This window comes from Sprattus sprattus (genome assembly GCF_963457725.1).
Source record: "Sprattus sprattus genome assembly, chromosome: 16".
Lineage (NCBI taxonomy): Eukaryota > Metazoa > Chordata > Actinopteri > Clupeiformes > Clupeidae > Sprattus > Sprattus sprattus.
In genome coordinates, this window is record NC_137914.1 from 19,981,645 (window position 1) to 20,001,288 (window position 19,644).

The 19,644-nt window shown below is 42.2% G+C and overlaps 1 protein-coding gene across 1 annotated transcript in view; it reads left to right on the forward strand.

Moving 5' to 3' along the window:
• Positions 1–19,291, forward strand: part of LOC308377434 (MICOS complex subunit mic25a-like) — a gene marked incomplete at its 5' end in the record, with an annotated part of 58,069 nt that extends 38,778 nt beyond the window's left edge. Inside the window, 2 exons of the mRNA XM_080854091.1 lie at positions 5,542–5,677; positions 19,190–19,291. Of these exons, the coding sequence (XP_080710217.1) occupies positions 5,542–5,677; positions 19,190–19,213 (160 nt within the window). The 3' untranslated portion in view covers positions 19,214–19,291. The remainder of the gene's footprint in view (positions 1–5,541; positions 5,678–19,189) is intronic.
• Positions 19,292–19,644: the final 353 nt, after the last annotated feature.

Genomic DNA, 19,644 nt, shown 5'->3' on the forward strand with positions numbered 1-19,644 from the left:
GAATGTCACTGGGATGATGTTTTGCTTGATGACAGGAATTCTGCAGCACCATCTAAGCCTGGTCTGGAGGGCTGTATCTAATGACGCCATGCAGCTACACCCACACGAGCAGCCCTGAACCCTATTATGGCTGAAGGTGGCATGAGATGTTGCCTGAGCAGTAGATTGACATTGTTACTTCACTGTCAAACTGTCTGAGATAGGTCAAGATTTGATGTTATGCATCAGAGTTGGGTGCCTGAAAAAGGAAAGGGAAAATAAGAGGATGAAATGTTGTATGGTCAGCATGGCTTCCCAACCTGGTGAAATTCAGCACAAAATAGGTGGCAATTAGACCTTTCGTTCAAGGCATATCTTTTTACTTTTCTACTTTTTTTTAGCATTGGAACCTCATTATAGAGTAGCAGTGGACTGTCTGGAAAGAAGAAAACAGTATAGGAAGATATATAGCATCTCCAAATGGCTGTGTTCAGGAGGAATCATAAACTAGAGGTGCATTTCTGCAAGGAAATGCCAATGTGATTGCGCTACTATAAACTATGCAATTACGTGGAAGCTAAAAACTTAGTAAAGAAAAGTTTGACTCTTCTTCCACCTGTTGGGTGAGCGATAAATAAAATATAACAAGGTGCAAGGAAGCAATTCTCTAACACCACTGACCGGAGTCTGAGGTAGATTGACAAGGCGTGACATTTTTATATCTTTCCCCCATCTCAAAACATTGATCCCAAAGTGCTACAAATTAGGGCTGAACAATTAATTGCATTTGTGATAAAATCGCGATATGATAAAACGCAACGTGCGCTATTACAACGTGGTCTTAAAAAAAATACAAATTTTGCACACAGTGTTTAAAAAGTGCATGCCTTGTATTTATACTCACAATGACTGTTTAAATTACTTAAATGCACAGTGGTAAAGCCACCGATTTGTTGTTCTTCTTTCTGTAATGAGGAGTTAAATAAAAATGTAAAATGTGGGAAAGTATTTTACACTAAATGTATCTAATATTGTGTATTTCATTACGTTTTGTTGGGGGAAAAAAGGAGGATAAAACAAAAAATTAAATCGCAATCGTGATATTGGGGGGGGGGGATCGCAATTCGATTATTTTCCCAAATCATTCAGCCCTACATATGCTTGCACAATCACATAACTAGCAAAAACAGTGAGAAATGTCAATGTGCCATGAAAATCTTTTTCTTGACAACAAAAAGCTCTCTACCTGAGATGTATTATGCGTTCAAATTTAACTGTGTTGCCCATAATGGATGACTGTACCTTTGCGTCTTAATTAAAAGGAGAAAATGGACAATGAGGAAGGCTTATGTAACTACAGGACAAGTTGACGACCTCTGCTAAGTTTTCAAGGTTTAGTTTTCAAAGAAGATACTTTTTTAGAGAAAGTGTAACTGCTGCTATGTGAGGATGAGACCAATCACTCCTCTCTGATTTGCGGGACTGTGACAACAGACCCAGCCAAACCGCTGAACATGCCTCTCTTCCCCCTTGTTTCTCCTCTCCTCCCGATGGGTAGGACAACATCTCTAGTACACCTGTCTCCGTGTAGCAGTACTGGGTTAACGAGACAGGCTTGATGGCACAAGGTGTGAGACAAAGGAAGCGTTTCGTTACAGGGTCAGAGACAGATATACGTGAGCAGGCGGAGGAACTCTTAACCCTAGGTCTAACAAGCCGAGCCTAGACCTGCATTAATTACTGGCATTGTCAGTTTCCTACCTCTGAGCACTCCTCCATTTTGCTCCTCCAAAGCCAGCTCCTCCAGGGCTGACAGGTCTAAGTGGTTCCCCCATCGTGGAGAGAGGAGGCTGCAGGTGAAATGGGGGGGGGGGGGAGGGCGGCTGAAACCCTGTGCTCAGTCAATTGAAAAGCTGTCAGACCGCAGGCCTTCAGAAGCAGCCAAGGCAGATAAGGCAGGGGAAGCTCTCGTCTGCCAGCCCGGCGTAGTGCTTGGCTGAGGTCAAGGAAAATGCGCCTCTAATCTAGTTAATTTTAGGCCCTCGGTTTCAGGGATCCTGTCAAGTGAACTCGTCGAACTGATAAAGCCCCATGGCTTGCACTACACATCAGGTTTTTTCCCCTCCGTTTCCCTCTCTTTGATTATTTATTAATTTCCCTTGTGCAGTCTGCTCAGACAGGGATTTCAACAGATCTTGATAGGGTTGCAGCTATCTGAGATTTGTGGTTGCACTGGCTTTACGACACAACCTCGTGGTAATCACAGCATCTTTCTTTCTTATTACCAACTGCACAGACTCCCAAGGTTCGCCATGAATTTGTTTCTCAGGGTTGCGTTACAACTTGGTGTCATCACTATTGTTTACAGCTTCTTAAAAAATTTCAAGAATCGCAGGCACAGTAATTATGGTGTTTGCAGTGTTTCATTCAATTACAGTTTAATGTTTGACATTGCTTATTTGAGCCTGCTGAGATTTCAGAAGTGGAGTTTTGTTCTGCAATGTAGTGTTGAGTTGCAGAGATTAGGACTAATGAGGGAACTGTGATAATTAGCTCTTAATCTTTAACTGTTAAGTTATTTACTTACCAGAGTAAACTAGGGAAGGACGTCAACGCTTGCACGTGCAGGGCCTCTCCTCAAAGCAGTGTGGAAGCAGCTCAGCTAATATTTTTATGAAAGTCCTCACCTTCAATTTGGTTCAATGTAGTTCAGCTTTAGCTCAGGCAAGTCAATTTTCTGCTTCAGGCTCTTTTAATAAACCTCTTGCACTATCAGAAGCCTTTTCCTTCCCCTGATGAAGGCAGTTTATTTCAAATTAAAGGAGAGTTTCTTATCTGTCAGAGCAAGAAAGGAACGTGGCTACTGTAGTCTCTCGCTCCCTCAGGAGTAATTAAACCCCCCAAAACGGCTTCAGTGTCAGATAAAACAGAGGGATCTGATACGCATTGCCCCTCCAATACATGGAGATGGGGTGTTGATGGAGGTTTATTTCCTCTCTCTATCTCTCTCTCTCTCTCTCTCCTCTTTTCCTGTCTTGTTGTTGGCACTGATAAGGCATTGCACTCCAAATGAGAATTGGAGCGCCAGCGTATCAGTTTGTTCGTGCTGCTGAGGAGTGAGGTGGCGACGTGTTTTAATTGAAATGGCGGGGGCCATCCTGTGAACAAAAAAAATCAAAGATGGAGCAGTGCTTTAATTCGTCTTTCAATTAAGCACACTGTCAACTGATCCTCTGAGGACAAGCATTCACTTCGCTCACGAGAGAGGGGTTGGGCATCTCTTCCATTAATCAATGAAATTTGCGATAGCACTATGCAAGTGAAGCTGCCTTGGCAACCTGTAGGCTGACAGTGATAAGTGTGCGAGGTTCAGTCAAATCTCAAACCATAGCCCCTTTCACATATAAAACCAATTAATGTATCAGGTAATAATAAGAGTGGATAAATAACAAAGTTTCATTTAAACTCAGTCTTCCATAATAGTCACAGGTTTTATGTATTCCCACTTGATTGTATTTAACAGTATGCTAACCTTTGCAAGACGTGTAAAACATGGTCTGATGCACAGGTCTTTTGCCAGATAACCTGTCCTGGGTATCTCTTATGTATTTGGGGGACAAGCAGGGAAGCTGCACATCCACCTTGAGGGTTTCCACCTTTTTCTAGTGGAATTTTGTAAATTAAATTAAGGAGACTGTGACCTCAGCTATATAACTAGCTATCATTTCATGCAAATGGACCTCTGCCATTTAAAGTGTTTAAGGTTATTTAAAGGTTTCCTTAGCTAGTTCGCTAGCAAAGCAACTACGCAACCAGTCAACACTGTTTGCTGCATAGCATGAAGCAACGTTTTTTTTTTTTCAAAATCAGCTTACCAATAAAAGGCAGTCTTAGGTTCAAAGGGATCACAACCACTTGCAGTGAAATGGCTTCACATATACATCAAACAGCCCTGAGAGAAATCATGGGAAACAATGGGGCAAGGGCCTGCTCTGATATCAATGTAGTGAACTCACCAGTCTAATGGTTCCTGTTCCCACTGGAGCCGTGTCAGGAGATACTCGTTCATGTTACTAGGTCATCAGGGGATAGATTAACGCTTTCACTTGACTGTTTTCCTCCCATTCCCACACAACACCATAACAGTAAACACAACACCATAACAGTAAACACAACATAACAGTAAAACAGTGATAAACAAATGTCTTTCATTGTGAGTGGGAATGAGGTACATTATACATTTAATCGCAGCATTAAATTATTCCTGCCTCACAAGAGATTTGTTTGATTAGACACACAAACCGACCTCTGTGAGCACTGGGCTCAGTACAGAAAACTCAATGTATTCAGGGAATCTTGGCTCAAACAAGTTATTTCATTGACCAATGACATTTTAGTGTAAACTTTAACTACCTATATGCATTTGTCGGAAAATATATTGATTCATCAAAAACATGTGTTTCATTATGACCATTAAATATATATTTTTCAAATACAAACAACAAAACTATACTATGTGACATTACTTATACTATATTACTTATACTAATAAAGTAGCAGAGGCATTTTGAGACGCTGCAAAAAGAGTCAACTTTATTGATCCTTGACTGTACCTGCCATGAAGCCGTAACGGTATCACTCAACACAGATCTATATGACTGAAGCTCTGAAAGCCTCCTCCTGGTCTCTTGGCTGCTGTGTGAAGCCCCCATGCCATGCTCCGCCCCCCTGCTGACATGCTGAAGGGTTGCCAGGGTTTCTACATCCCCCTTAGCCCCTCCACCCATTACTCCTGAAGGGTTGCCAGGGTTTCTACACCCCCCTTAGCCCCTCCACCCATTCCTCCTGGAGCTTTACCTTATCTATCATAGTTGTGTTAGTCGCTGCCACACTTGTCACCAGCGATATTAATGAATATCCTCTTGGCCGGTAATTCAGTTTAACCTGTCTCCCTGCATCCATTCATTCTACTAAAGCAGTATCCGCGGGCCACTGGACTAGGAAGGGTGGGGGAAAAGAGTGGGAGAGAGGGTGGAACGAAGAAAGAGTGGGAGAGAAGGTTGAATGAAGAAATAGGGATAGGGAGAAAGAAGAAGAAAAAGCATTCATGTGCTTGGTTATTGTAGGTACTAGAATACTCTTAAAATCTTAAAATAAGTGTAATGAATGAATATGACCACCTAAAGCTGAGTTCAACTGGTCTTTAAAAAGCATCACACTGGCTGCTCATACAAGCAACAACAGGGATAGAGAAAAGAAAGAATGCTGGTGTTAGTTATCTTTAAGAATGTATCAAATAGTAAGAAGTTAAACTATGATAGTGACTGGAGTCAGTGTGGTTGGATATAAAGAACAGAGTAATATGTGTCATTCTCACAGAGCATGGATCACTTCAGCTTTTAGTCTCCTTTTTTCACAAAAGGCTCTCTAGGTGGAGTTTTTCTCCCTCAGATGTATGTCAAAATGTTTTTTTTTCCAAATAAGCAACATCCACATTAGGTTGATGTTGTAAGTTCTTTCTTAATCTTTTTTTTACATTCTGCTGATTTTTCCCTCTGCCAGGCCTCGTAGCACAGAGGCCGTGTGCACCAGCCTCCAGGCCCAGATCCTGCACTGCTACAGGGAGAACCGGGACCAGACCCTCCGCTGCTCTGACCTGGCCAAGGAGTATATGCAGTGTATCGACGCAGCTAAAAAGGTACGCTCAGCAACAGCCCCCGCTTGACTCAATTACCTCATTGTCTTGAGGGTTACAATTAAGCCTTAAAGCAACATTATGTCATAATTTTACCTTAAAACAAAAGCTTCAAAATCATTTTGATGGTAACTGACTTGTAATAGGGAGAATGGCATCTGTGTCATTGCCACCCCACGCCTGCTATGCTTGGTATTGCACAATGTTACTTTGGTGGACCATCCACAAGACCTCTCCCCAGAACTGCATAATGCTTTACGGCGCCACGTCACACACCAGCAACTCAGCAGAAAATCAGACCCTTCAGCTAGTTATAAGAATAAGAATTGTATTTACTGCAGTGGTGTTAAAGTGAAATACACTCTGTAACAACCGGCTCAGGATTGTTGCAAGAAACGAGACAACCACAGCTCAAAGTTACGGGTATTTATTTAAAGAAGGTTAAATACACGCTAGACAAAGTGTGCTGCTTGTCCGTTCTCTCGGTGTGCGGACGAGCAGGTCTTTTGTAGCACGCGGACACGCCCCCACGCAGGTGGAACCTGGGCTAATCAGCACCTGGGACGAGACACAGCCATGCAGACAAACATACCAACACTCGCTAAACACAGGACACCAAGGAAAGCGGACGAACATAATGGTTCGTCACAACTCTGTCGTGGTAGGGCGAGTTCAATATCAATTCTGGCATTGAGACTTGCTCTAAATAGACTGGATTGGCAAACATTTGATAAAGACCCAGTCATACTCATTGTGATATTTTTAGTCGACGTTAATCAAAAAAAAATTGTTGTCGGTAACACAGTGACACAATGTTTTAGTGAAGTACCACCTTACTAAGGTGGTCATTTAAATTGGTGATATGTATACCCCACGATCACATTGGCTTCATAGCATCCTGAAAGAAAAAGTGAGTACCTTCTTGATGCAAACGAGAGAGCAGAGGGAGATGTTTCTCACAGTGATCAGAGAACCACATTCTCACCATGGTGACGGCACAGCAACCGCCACTAAAGGACCCGGCTTTCCTACCTGAAAAGAGAATTATGTATCTCCTTCAAAACCTGGCAATATGAAAGGTTATGCTCTTTGAAGTCACCCACCTCTACTTACTTTTTCTCCCTCTCACTTCAATAGTGTTCATCTGGCCAATTGAACCCAGTGTCCTTCTGTCCATTATACGCAGCTGGAGCCAGTCACGACTGACGGTTAATTTTTGCCGTTTGAAAAACCTAAAGGCTAAAGTGGTAAACCGAAAATCAATGGAATTTGCTCAACTAATCGAATGCCATTCATTCAGTTCCAGAGAGCATTGCTCTTCATAGCGGTCCAAGGACACCATGTGGGAAGTCTGGACTAGAAGCAGAGGCATAGTGTTTTATCAGATCCTAGTGCCTGTTCATTCACTCCACTGTCTATGTGTTTGTGTGGCAATTGTTTTATGATCATATCTTCAGATCATCATATATAAAGAGAATATAATTCATACTTGAGTGCAGTTGAATGTTGAATATTATGACCAGTAGCCAGAATCTGCCAGTTTAACTGCAGATGTTATTTTAAGGAATTGCAGGGCTTTTCAAGACTCTGGAATGCTAATTGGATGCCATGCATTAGAGCAATGCCTTTTGTGGGTGACAGAATTCCTGGTCCCATGAAGAATTTGCATCAGATTTCGATTCAATAAATGACTGTAGTTGAACTACAACTTGACTGTTCATAGTTGTCTAAAATGATGAAATATTGTAAACTCATTACGAAATAGATCATTTCAGACCGACACAGGGGGAAACAGTCCACTCCATGCAGTGTATGAGGGGAAGAGATGGAGAGAAAGAGAGATGGCGGCTGATGCTGGGATGTCCGATCTGGCTCAGGGGATGCCCCATCTCACCTCCCTCCTGTCTGGCGTAATGACTTGAGATTGACCAATCCATGCTTGAAGGAATTCTCCAGTCGTTTGTAGTGGGAGAATGGAGTTTGACTTTGATGGTGATAGATGTTTTGAGCTGCCACGCATTTAGCATGAAAAAACAGTGTGTGTGTGCGTGTGTGTGTGTGTGTGTGTGTGTGTGTGTGTGCGTGTGTGTGTGTGTGTGTGTGTGTGTGTGTGTGTGTGTGTGTGTGTGTGTGTGTGTGTGTGTGTGTCTGCATTTGAGAGGGAGAATGAGGGGGGAGACAGAGTTTGGAGAGTGCCTAGGGTAGCGTGTCTGCCTCTCGATTGATGTTGCAGTGCAGTACAGTGCTGAACCAGCCCTAAGAATATTTGTAGGGACTCAAAAGAAACTTCTAGCAGTCTTCTCCCTCTGGCTGTGGCAATAGGCCCTAAAGTATGAACTTTCTCCACAATATCCACTTCTCTACATCAGTGTTCACACTGATCCCTGCACAGTTCTTCCACTAATCCTCATTAACCATGTGCATTTTGTAATGGATCTGGTTGAGATTATGGTTTCATGTGTTTATGGACACCCAGTGTTTTTCATGTTGCCATGCTTTAGTTGTTAGCACATCACACATTTCAACCTTTGTAGCATGTTGAGCACTGTTGTTTATCGAGCATATTTGGAGCATATGTATAAATACATGTAAATTATATGAAAACCCCTCTTGCCTTCCTTTGATGCTAGCTGCTTCCTTTCTGCTGTGATGCCATTTATTAGGAGAGATTATTTTTTATATGAGACCTTTATGTTATGGTGATGTCTACTTGTCAGGTCCATATCTGTCAACACACACACACACACACACACAAACACACTCTTGTCACAGGCAGCCCTCACCCTTCTCCCGCTCCTGTATTAAACACTGGCATTGCTGTCTGTCAAGACTCCCTTTGTAAAGTAAAATGACTGAGTGCATTAGGTTCGATCCGCTTCACTGGTGAGGGTCTGCAGCTGGGGCCTAATGAGGCCGTGACGCACTGGACTTCTCCAGCTTTAGGAGGGAGAGAACTAAGAGCTGGAAGGGGTCTATGGAGTCCAGAGTCCAGAGGGGAGAGAACTAAGAGCTGGAAGGGGCTCTATGGAGTCCAGAGACAAGAGGGGAGGGTTCCCATGAAAGGTACAGGCAGAACGAACACAAGAAATACTGCAGTGCAGAAATGTACTAAAATTGTAAAAAGTGTTATATGTTGGAGTTGACAGAGGAATGGCCTAGAAATATAGTAGCTGAAGGTTAAACTTACACCTTGGTGATTTCATCAAGTAGTCTGATTCAGGGAGAAAAATTAAGGAAACTTCAGGGGGCCCCAGTATAAATCCCTGAGGGACACCATGGGGAGCTTGAATAATGTATTTGGTCTTTGTGAAATCAATTTCTTTCTGGTAAAGAAGGTAGGGTAGTCACAACAGTTGAAATTAAAATGTAATTAGATCATTTGATGAGTGAACTGCACACCGAGGCTGGACCATGACTGCCTGTTGCGTAACATAAACTTTGCCATGTACGGACAGAGTTATTGGTGGCAAAGCATCTTACTTTCCCTACTGCCTGTTCAAACGGCTGATTAAGGTTATCGAGATTTTATTTTGCCTAGCTACATCTGTGAATTACAGTATGTGTACATTTTTTTTTAGTTTTTTTAGATTTTAACAAAGTACCATCAGTTAACACCCATCCTTGTGAGCATTTGCCAAATTGTAAATGAAATGTACATTCAGTTAAATTCAGGGAATCTGACACTAAGCAGGTGGATGATAAACGTTGTGTGAGTTTGTTCCTCACTGTTATAGAAAACATGAGAGCCATTGAAATTTAAATGATCAGTTTTCAAGCCAGGGGTTGGAATGAAAATTGGAAAAAACTTACATTTGTACTTTATGTAAATAATTTATATGAAATCATTTTTATATTTAAGTCAGAGTTATATGTAAATATTCTTTTTGTTTAGCCAGAAATTATTGCATAGAAATGAAAGGTTAAATCAGGTTTGGGTGGGGGTTTTGTAATTCTATCTCTGAAAAGGTATGGGAACCCTGAAGTTAGTGGTTTGAGGTCCTGGACCACTGCACTATCATGAACCCTTTCTTTTCATCATTGGATCCACAGCTCAGAGCTTCTCCCGTTCCACTGTCAGTCATTCTCACTCCCGCTCTGCCATGGCATGACACTCCATCCCCTGTTTTTCATCTCCCTCTTTGTTAAATTTCACTCTCTCCCTCGTTCTACTTTTAAAAGCAACAATTCACACACACTGCACCCCAGCAGTCCCCCTATGCCCAAGCATGCTATTATTATTATTATTATCAGTATTGATTTCATTCCATATTTGTGTTGCCTGTTGTCAAAAGCAGCTTTCTTCACAGAAGATCATTGATTTGCTTCTTCACCCATACGGGCACAGGCCAATCAGAGCGAGAGGCGATTATCTTTCCTTTCTGTGGTGACTTTCACCCCTTTCTCTGGGCTTTGTTTGTCCAAATAATAGTGCTCTTAGAGGCTGAAACAGGGATAAGCTTAACAAGACATGTTGCCAGCAGAACTCAAAACAACTTTTGCAGCCAGACTTGGTCTGTACGGTGGTTTGAAAGAACAGTGATTGTTCAATTGTCCTGCTTTTTGCCATGATGGTAGTCAGAGAGAGTCTTCTCCTGCTGTGAAGTCTAAACACTGAACGGACCTCGGCAGTTATGGCTAGCAAGTGGATGAAAGTTTATTTTACTTTAATTGGTTAGTTTGTGAACTTTAAGTGGACTTCCAGTTTACTTTTTGACTAGCTCATTAATTGATTTTATGGGTTTGTGGAGAGTTTAAATTTAAATTAAGGGTTGAAAAGGCATACTCTTTTTGTTCTTGACATAATTGTGGTATGTCCAAAGCAGAGCAAGATTTCTTCCTTTTGTATAAATGGAATGGAACCAAACTATGGTGATTTCAAAGAACTGTAAAACAGCATTAAATTGAGCTCAACACTTTAGTCTTCACACTTGGTAAAACACTAATTAGCTGGACCTGCTGAGAAGTTCACGAGAAGAGCCTAGATGGTTTTATTAGTCTTGATTTAGTTTTCTCCCTTTGTACTGGTCAAGCAAATTAAGTGTGAAATTAAGTTACCAATAAAGAACAAAGGTGAGCTCACTTCAGCCACTTTTCCACTGTTTGGTACTGGCTCAACTCGACTCTACTTGCCTTTAGTCCCAGGTACATAATTTTCCGCAGCAGTTTAGTAACGCCGCGTGAAACTGCCACGACGTCGGTATGTTTGTCACAGCTTTTGTTTCAGAAGAGGCTGAATGCAGCAATACAAAAAACTGCCAGAAACAGGAGAGGTTAGGAAATTCTACATACAAGTTCAGACAATGAGACAACTCCAGTGATGCTCAAGGGTAAATGGTTATCATGAAAAAAAGTTTCATACTTTCAAAATGGCCATATTTTAAAAATGTAATCAAGTAATCCTAGACAATGTAGCTATTATATAGTCTTATTTTTTCTAATCTGGTTACAGCTACCCAACCCTAGTACTAGGTGCTAGGTTTGCCCCATGGAATACCAAAAATCAAGAAGAGCCAATACCATGCAGTGGAGAAGTGTTTTATTCCCCGCTTGCTGACTTTCCTTACTACTTATTCTACCTCTTTCTCTTTTTAATGTTGGCCTTCCTGTGGCTGTCACCAGTTTGTACACCCTCTTCTTTAACTTCTGCTTCTTTGTCAGTATCCTTCTATTTCTGCAGGGCCTCTACAACTTCCCACCTCTTAGGCCCTCTTCACCCACCAGAGAATTTGGCTTAGCCTCTGCAGGCCAGCGCTCGCTAAGCCCCTGGTTCCAGTCTGAGCAGGCCTGGACCCCCACTCTGATAGATCCATCAGCCCCAACCATGGCAAGGCCCCTAGAGGGATATTCCCAGGGGATTACACTTTTCAGTGTTAGCTCGTGCCTTACAGCTAAGACATGTGTTCATTTTCAAGCTATTTCTGAGGTGACACAAGATAGATAAAGAGCTAAAGAGAAGCTCAAGCGTCTTTTTAAATGGAAGTCCCTAGAGCTGCTTCTTTCTCTGTCTTTTCTCCTTCATCACTGTTGTGTTGACGGACTTGATTGGTTTTCACAATGGAAGCCCATAAATTCATCCTCTTTAAATAAATAAAGATGACAAATGAAAACAAATAAAAATGGCAACCTCTAAAAATGATCATGTAGTGCCAATGACCAAAAACTAATAAAGCCCTACATTTTCTTGCAGCACCAAAGTTCAGTTTGTTCATGTTTATACATGTATGTAGGGGGTGTAATGGCTACTGATGTGAATATTGGACAAGGTGGAGGCAAACACTCTGGCACAACTTTCTGTTCCCAACCTAATTTGATGCCATATTTTAACTCAAGTAAAATCCTGATTAGGATTGCCTGCTATAGTTGTTAAAATGATATACAGTGATATACACTTATATTGATCATGTCTGTCCGGGTTCAATTGATCACTGTAAGCGGGTGGGTTTTATGACCGATTATAATCAATTTTTTACATTTATTTCTCAGACAGATTACCTTCCAATAGACATTTGTATATTAATGACCTAAATGTATGATTTATTTATTTATTTATTCATTTAATATATGAACATCAAGTAATAATTCTGACAGTTTTGCGATTTACTGAATATCATTGACGCATATAAAGATCAGGGTACTATCAGGTAGTGCTCGAAAATAGATTGGCATTACAAATGTTGTCCTCTGTGTATTCTTGTCTGGTCTGTCCCCACCGGTCCAGCAGCCATTCATCATTGAAAACGTTTCAGCCTCGACAGCCTCCCCGTGCAGGCTCTTATACACAGTGTTCTCTCTCTTTTTAAACTGCTACATTATCAATCCCCTTGATGACGGCGCTTTCAACCACAGGTTCTTTCCCCGTGCGCATTCATGTCCTGTGTCCAGCGCTAGCAGCTCAGCTGTGACCATGGCTAGCAGCAAAGCTGTTTATGGTTGTTTGAGTAGACTACACAAGCCGGAGGAAGACCAAGTTCCGCTAGTGCACCTCGTCGGCTTGTTTTGGGCAGTTTGTCTTAAGCTTTAAGGGGATTATGTTTTTCATTGAAAGTCCATTACTTTCTTTTTCCTGTCAATTATTTAGACAGCATTTGTATAGGGATGATTCTGTCACAAGCGTTTTGATCAATATAAGCAAATGATAGCTGTAACGATATGATCGCTATAAGCTGTTTCCACTGTAGTCATAAGAGGTTTTTGCATGATAGGCTGCTTTTTCTACAAATACATGATATTTACTACCACTCTATCCTGTGTCAACGTTTGTTTAGCATCAATGTCTGTGATCCAGGTCAGGTAGTGTAGCTAAGAACACAAAAGAAATCAAATGAAAAGCGGACTTAAAAAGGCTACTGATCTGTGTAGGCTACATGTGGATACCATGGTTCTGTCACTGACTTAGTATTATGTGTGCTTTATCTTAAATACAGTAACAATCTCACTAATAAGTCCAAATCAGTGAAAGTGCTCACGAACGTTCATAGCAGCACACTCAAGTAGGAACACGGGTTACACACGTCTTAATCCAACTCCCTCACCGATTTCACCGTTTGCCTTTCTTTATCTTCAGCAATCTCTCCTGTTCCTTCCCCCATTGTCCTGGTTCCTGCGGTGCTATCAAAAGCTCCATCTAGGCAGGTCTGTGGGCTCTGCTCTCCTGTGTTCAGACTCTGTTTGGTGCGGTTCGGCTTGGCCATTATGAGACAAAGGAACCCAACAGGACGACTCACACGTCTCAACAATGGCCAACTGGAGCCCGGTGATGCGTATCAACAGCCCTGCCACCACGCTCTCTCTGCGATCGCCAAGATAATAACCGGGTCCACGCGCACTGCTTTTTGTTATGAGATGCAAACCTGAACAATGGACGAGACAGAGCAGGAGACCTTTTTTCATTCCCCTGGGTGAAAATAGCACTCTGGCCACCAGCTGGGATGGAAGGAAGAAAGAAAGAAAATAACAAACAAACAATTTTGCTGTTTTTGTGAAGAGCTGCTTTGTTTTCCCAAAAAATAACACTGGCACGCTCGTACCGACTGGCATTTGGCACCCGGGATAGTGCAGCCCAACCTGCTTGGCCCCACTCCCAGGGCTCAGGTTCACACTCTTAGAAGGTAAAAATGAAAAATGACCCCAAGCAAATATCTGCTTTATTGCCCAAGCTTTTATTTATATATTTATTTCTCTATCTATTCATCTTCTCCAAGTGCCACTTTGAAGGCCCCATTGTAGCCGAGGCTACTTTAATGTGCAGTCTCTGAGCAAACAAATTCAGAGCTGTTATCATCAAAGCTAATAATGGCAGGAAAAATCGAAGTGTTCTGCCCGGTCCATTATTGAAGAATTCAGCGTAATATTGGTTTGAAAGATTCCAGGCTAGGCGCTGGTCTATCCGTCAACAGGCTAGTGTGGCGGTGTAAATAGCTTCACAGGAGGACAAAAATTCAGCATTAAAAAAAGAAATCCAGCGAGAGCTCTCTCTCCTCCACATGAGGACAACCAACTCCCCAGCCCCCCCCCCCCCTTACTCACTCCATCCTCTCTTCTCCAGCAGCACACCAGGAAGGCACTAGCTTTTGGAATCCTGATTGCCTGCCAGTCATCAGATAAGATGGATTTCCAATTCAGGGAGCAGGAGCCTGCCCTGATGGAAAGGGAGGGCTTCAATGCTCCAAGCAGATAGACCAGGACCAGGAGCTGGGGCTGGGGAAACCGCTGGGAAGACTGGTGCTCAGAGTGAGCTTTTGTTTGGGCTGTGTGGAGAGGTCTTTGGTTCAGATTATAGAAGAGATTTCTGAAAAATGTAGTTGTAGAATGTATTTGTGTTATAAGAGAGGGCGTAAGTGTTGAGTTCAGGGTGTGTGTTCGGGAATGTGTGGTGCTTGTGTGTGTGTGTGGGGTGGGGGGGGGGGGGGCTGCTGCTTGTGTGTCATCGCCTTCTTCTGCAGAGAGCACAGTGTTTCTTTGTGCTTGAATCTGGCATCTGATAGGGGCTTATTTTATTAAAAATGAAACAGATTTGGAGTTCACATGTTTCTCAAAAAGGGCTTTATTCATTAGGGCTCAGGTTGCAGTCTTTTTCAACCTCCAGTCCAATTATTTTTCTTCTTCTCTTTCTTTTAGAACTTGAGTGGATGTGTGTGTGTGTGTGTGTGTGTGTGTGTGTGTGTGTGTGTGTGTGTGTGTGTGTGTGTGTGTGTGTGTGTGTGTGTGTGTGTGTGTGTGTGTGAGTCTGTCTCTGTCTCTGTCTTTGTCTGTCTGTCTGTCTGTCTGTCTGTCTGTCTGTCTGTCTGTCTTTCTGTCTGTCTGTGTGTCTTTCTTTCTTTCTTTGATTTTTCAGCAAAGTGAGGTGAGGTGTCGGGAAAAATGTACTCAATGTCTAGTTCCATTAGGGCAGGGGAAAGACTACATATGAACATAGCTGTGCAGTGCACTGTAATGATCACATTCAACATTGCCATTTGAACTTTGGTTTGATGATCAATGTCACACAAAAACAGAGAGGCCGTTGTTAAAGCTGATGTTCACATGCAGAATCCCATGTGAACACAGGCTCACATAAAATCACACACACACACACACACACACACTAGCTAAAGGTGTGTCCATCTCTCCATCACACCCATGTCCTTCACGCTGTTGGCCAAGTGGATCGGTTATGGTCCCAGTTGCGACAAGAGCTCTATTGATTTTTACTGTACTCTGATTCTCAGTCTATGTCATGAATCTGAGTGTGTGCGTGTGTGAGTGAGAGAGAGAAAGAGAGAGAGAGAAAATGTGTCCAATCTAACCTTGTGCTGCTGCCTCAAGGTTTCACAGTAATATATGTTGTCTGACAGGGTCACTTTTGCCTAACTGAAGAAGAAAGAACACAGCCAAACAGAAAACACATTGGAACACTTCTAGAACACCAGGGTACTATTCGGCGTAGCTCGCTAAGCGGTTTAGCGAGCTAGATTCCAGGCTAAAAAAAGAGAACGCCCCTTTGACGGGTTCGGCGAAGCAACTTCTGATAAATTACCAAAGTAACATATCACTTAGCACTAAACTGCTCCAGGGCAGGCTATACTAAGTTTAGCTGGTTAAACTTGCCACACCCCTGGCAAAAGGAGGGATCCCATTGCAAGGACTAAAATGAGTCATATTAGATAGTTTTATAAGCGTAGAGAGAGAGTTCTTTGCGATCGCTAAGATCCATTTTCCCATCATGATGAGTTATTGTATGAGTGCTACCGATTCAGCCGAAAAGGAATAATTAATTTACAAGACCTTGATTCATTTATTGCAAACACCATTTATTGTGAACATTGAATGTCTTGCGCTTTTTTGTAACTGGAAGCCTACATTTTTGTAATGTCTGCGATGCGGAGAACAAAGCACTCATAATTATGTGACAGTGTTATATGACAGTAACCCATCTCCCTTACGGAGATATTGGCGAAAGTTGTTTTACCTACCTAAGATCTCGATTTTATCATGTCCCTTCTACAATCACAATGTTATTAACCATACGTCATCAACAAATGCAACTTACATCATTGCAAACGTATAGTTTTGCAAACGTGTCTAGTTTTTGTGCAGTTGTGAATAAAGTCTACCTCAGTATACTTCGCGTATCATTTTAGTAGAAAAGGTGGATGCATGATAAGAAGAGAGAAATACACACAATTTTATTTTCATTGCTTCAATTTATTGGATTTCTTATTAATACATTTACATTTAGTCATTAAGCAGATGCTTTTATTCAAAGCAATTTAGAAGGAGATGTAAAACGAATTAATACGGAAGAGAAAGAATTCGAACCATCAACCTTCTAAGCGGCAACCGTGAGGTCTACCCACTGCACCAAAGTCACATATTCCACATTCTAAAAGAAATCACCCGAAAGCCCATAGACAGATTCTTGTATTGCTGTCGTAGCGGCTGCGGTATTGGATTTTGCCATCATTATGGTCTTGAATTCTTTATAACGTGTTCATGGTCATCTCCTGCCTTAGCGGAGAAAAAAGTCTTTTTATTGGAGTTTAGACTATTGTACCGTTAAATAAATCATGGTTTTGGTGATCGACCTTTCCTGCCTTTTGAAGTAGGACGTGCACGCGCAATTTAGTTGACGAGTTTAGCCTGGGATAAATTAACTTGACGTATAAATAATTTAGCACCAGTCGCCAGACCAGTTTGGTCTGTTCTCATTTAGCGAGCTAGATTAGCTCATGTCACGAGCTAAATGTATTAACTTAGCTTCAGTTCTACGCCGAACAGGGCCCAGGAAAAGGAATGTTCTGTTGTGTTTTCTAATCAAGGTGATGTTCTTATCTGCTTAGAGCACCGAGTGGGGAGCATAGCTGAGAGTTTCTCCTTCTGTTCCTCTGCCTCCTTCCCCAACGGTGACATGCAGAGGAGTTTGGGGTGTTTACTTCCGCCCACACAATGACTGAAATTAAGGAGTGTGACCTTAGCGTGGCCCTGATGACAGTGGAAACAGCGGGCCCGCCCTCTCTGCTGCTCCTGCGCCGCTCCTCCGTGAGTGGGTGGGAGGTGCAGCAGGGGCTCCCATGAGCATTAGGCCAGCGGCAGAAAGGTCAGAGAGGCCGACGTGCACGCCCTATTCCCCCATCCTTTGACCTTTCAGAGGCTGAGCACATCACCCTGGTGCTGCCCAAGGTGGAGCTCAGGTGCTTATCTTCTTCTCTCTCTCTCTCTCTCTCTCTCATTCTCTTCCTCTTTCATCCTCTCTCTCATTCTCTCTCTCTCTTTCATTCTCTCTCTCTCTTTATCTCTCTCATTCTCTCTCTCTCTTTCTCTCTCGCTATCTCTATTTTTCTCATTCTCTTTGTCTCTCTTTCTCATTCTCTCTTTCTCTCTCTCTCTCTCTCTCTCTCTCTTTCTCTCTCTCACTCAGTCAAAGCGACCGGAAGTTTTCTATGTGAGTCTCTCCTCATCGAGCAGTGGCCTGAACGTACACTGCACAGCTTGGGCGGTGGGTTTGTCAGAATGAAGTTGAAGTTCGGGCAACTTTATGTTGATGAGCTGTAATGCGGATCTCCAGCAACCGTTTTTAAATGAGATGAGCGTCGGTTAAAAGAACCAAGCCTTGTTGAACCCAACAGTTGAATAGACCTGCACCACCTCCTCAGTGTTTGGATGATTGGGATGACTGTTGGAGCTGTGTGTGTGTGTGTGTGTGTGTGTGTGTGTGTGTGTGTGTGTGTGTGTGTGTGTTTGCTACACTCAAATGTGCACTCAAATAGCTGATGTGGAAATTAGAAATTATGAAGAGTTTTAAACATTTAATTGACAAAGTCCCTGTTTTAGATACAAGCTGGCAAAATGGTTACCGAGCAACCAAAGCTCCTGTGCATGCTGTGTGACAGACAAGGGACAGAGTGGAATAGGTGGTTTGGAGCAGCATGCATTCATTTCCTGTAATTTTCTTGTTGTTTAGATGAAGCTCATAACATTCTACACAGTTTTCATAACATATTTTACAGTTTAAGTTGAGGTCTCATAATGCCAGTAGGGCAAAATACCTCTCCTCACCAAATGAACTTCACAAAATTCTAAATTAGGATATTTAATGATATTTAACACCAATACATGATGGCACAGGATTCTTGTAGTTTTAGTATTATTGAAAGCATATAAATTGTGCTAATCAACGGCATTGCCCATCATGTTAGAGTCAATGCTTGTCTTGTAGAACAGATGTACACCAACCTTCGATTCACCATACCTAGACCCCACGTGATCGGTGGGCTCATAAATGTCCATCCATCGTATGCAGTTTCACCTTTTTGTGCTATTTTGGGTCAGGCATATGATGGCAAAAGAGAAAAAAAGTCTCAGGTATGTTGTTGCATCATGGTATCTGGTCCCACTACTCAACAGATCAGTCAGTCAAGTCAGTGTCTGATCTTCACGTGCTGGCACTTCATTCATTGTTGAATGATACGGTCACACAGGGAATGGAAACACTTTTGAAGCACCCCAAAAATGCATTGTACATATTAGCACAAAATCAAGCAAGGTTTTTCCGTTGACTCTACACTTGGTTCTTAGATAATGTTTTCCTGTTTTTTTTTAGCTTCCCCATATGATTATATTTGAAACAACTGACTTAAAAGTTTGCTGCCAATTCGCCCAATATAGAAGGCATTCCCCACTTCTATCCCAGAAGATTTGACTGATTTTTACTTTGAGGAACAGGAAAACCCAGACCTTACTGCTTATCTGGAGCGCAAAGTCAATCCTGAGGTTCACATTTGGGATTCAGGTGTCTTCAGAAATTGCAGCCCAAGAATGTTGAAAATCAGAGCTTTTAGGCAGGATTAATACTGATGCACCCAGACAAGGAAAAAGTACACCCACTAGAGCTACCACTATGTTTTCTTTAGCCATTTAAAACATAATTCCATTTTTCTAGCAACACGTATCTTTACCTGACCACATGACTGCTTGCATAACTGTTATTGCTGATTCACACATTGACCAACTTTGTGTTTGGTTCGCTCTCGTACACAGAACCTGCTGGTGAACCACGGCTGAAGAGGATCCCTCCGGTCAGCTGACCAGCCAGCGGAACCTGCCATCGCTCACTCACTTCCTCATCCATGCACTGGAGGCGTAGGGGTGCTTTGCCACATTGTAATTTAATTTTTATGAAACCATACAATCTTAATTCTTTGAAGTTGCACTAAAGCAGACTACATTCATAAGGCTTTAAGAAGGTACTCAGTACGAGAGAGTGTGTAGAGAATGGACTTTTTTAAGTGATAGGCTTGAGTTTGTTTTTATAACAGTGTATATTACTCAGGAAGTCCTGGAATTTATTCATCAGGAACATATGTATGCATTGCATTGTATTAAACCATATCCTCTCATGCAACATCTGCCCATGCAAATGTCATGTTTCTTCCAGACTTCCAGAGTGCATTGGTGTGACTCATAACATTAGCATGTCAAAGACCATGTGGTGT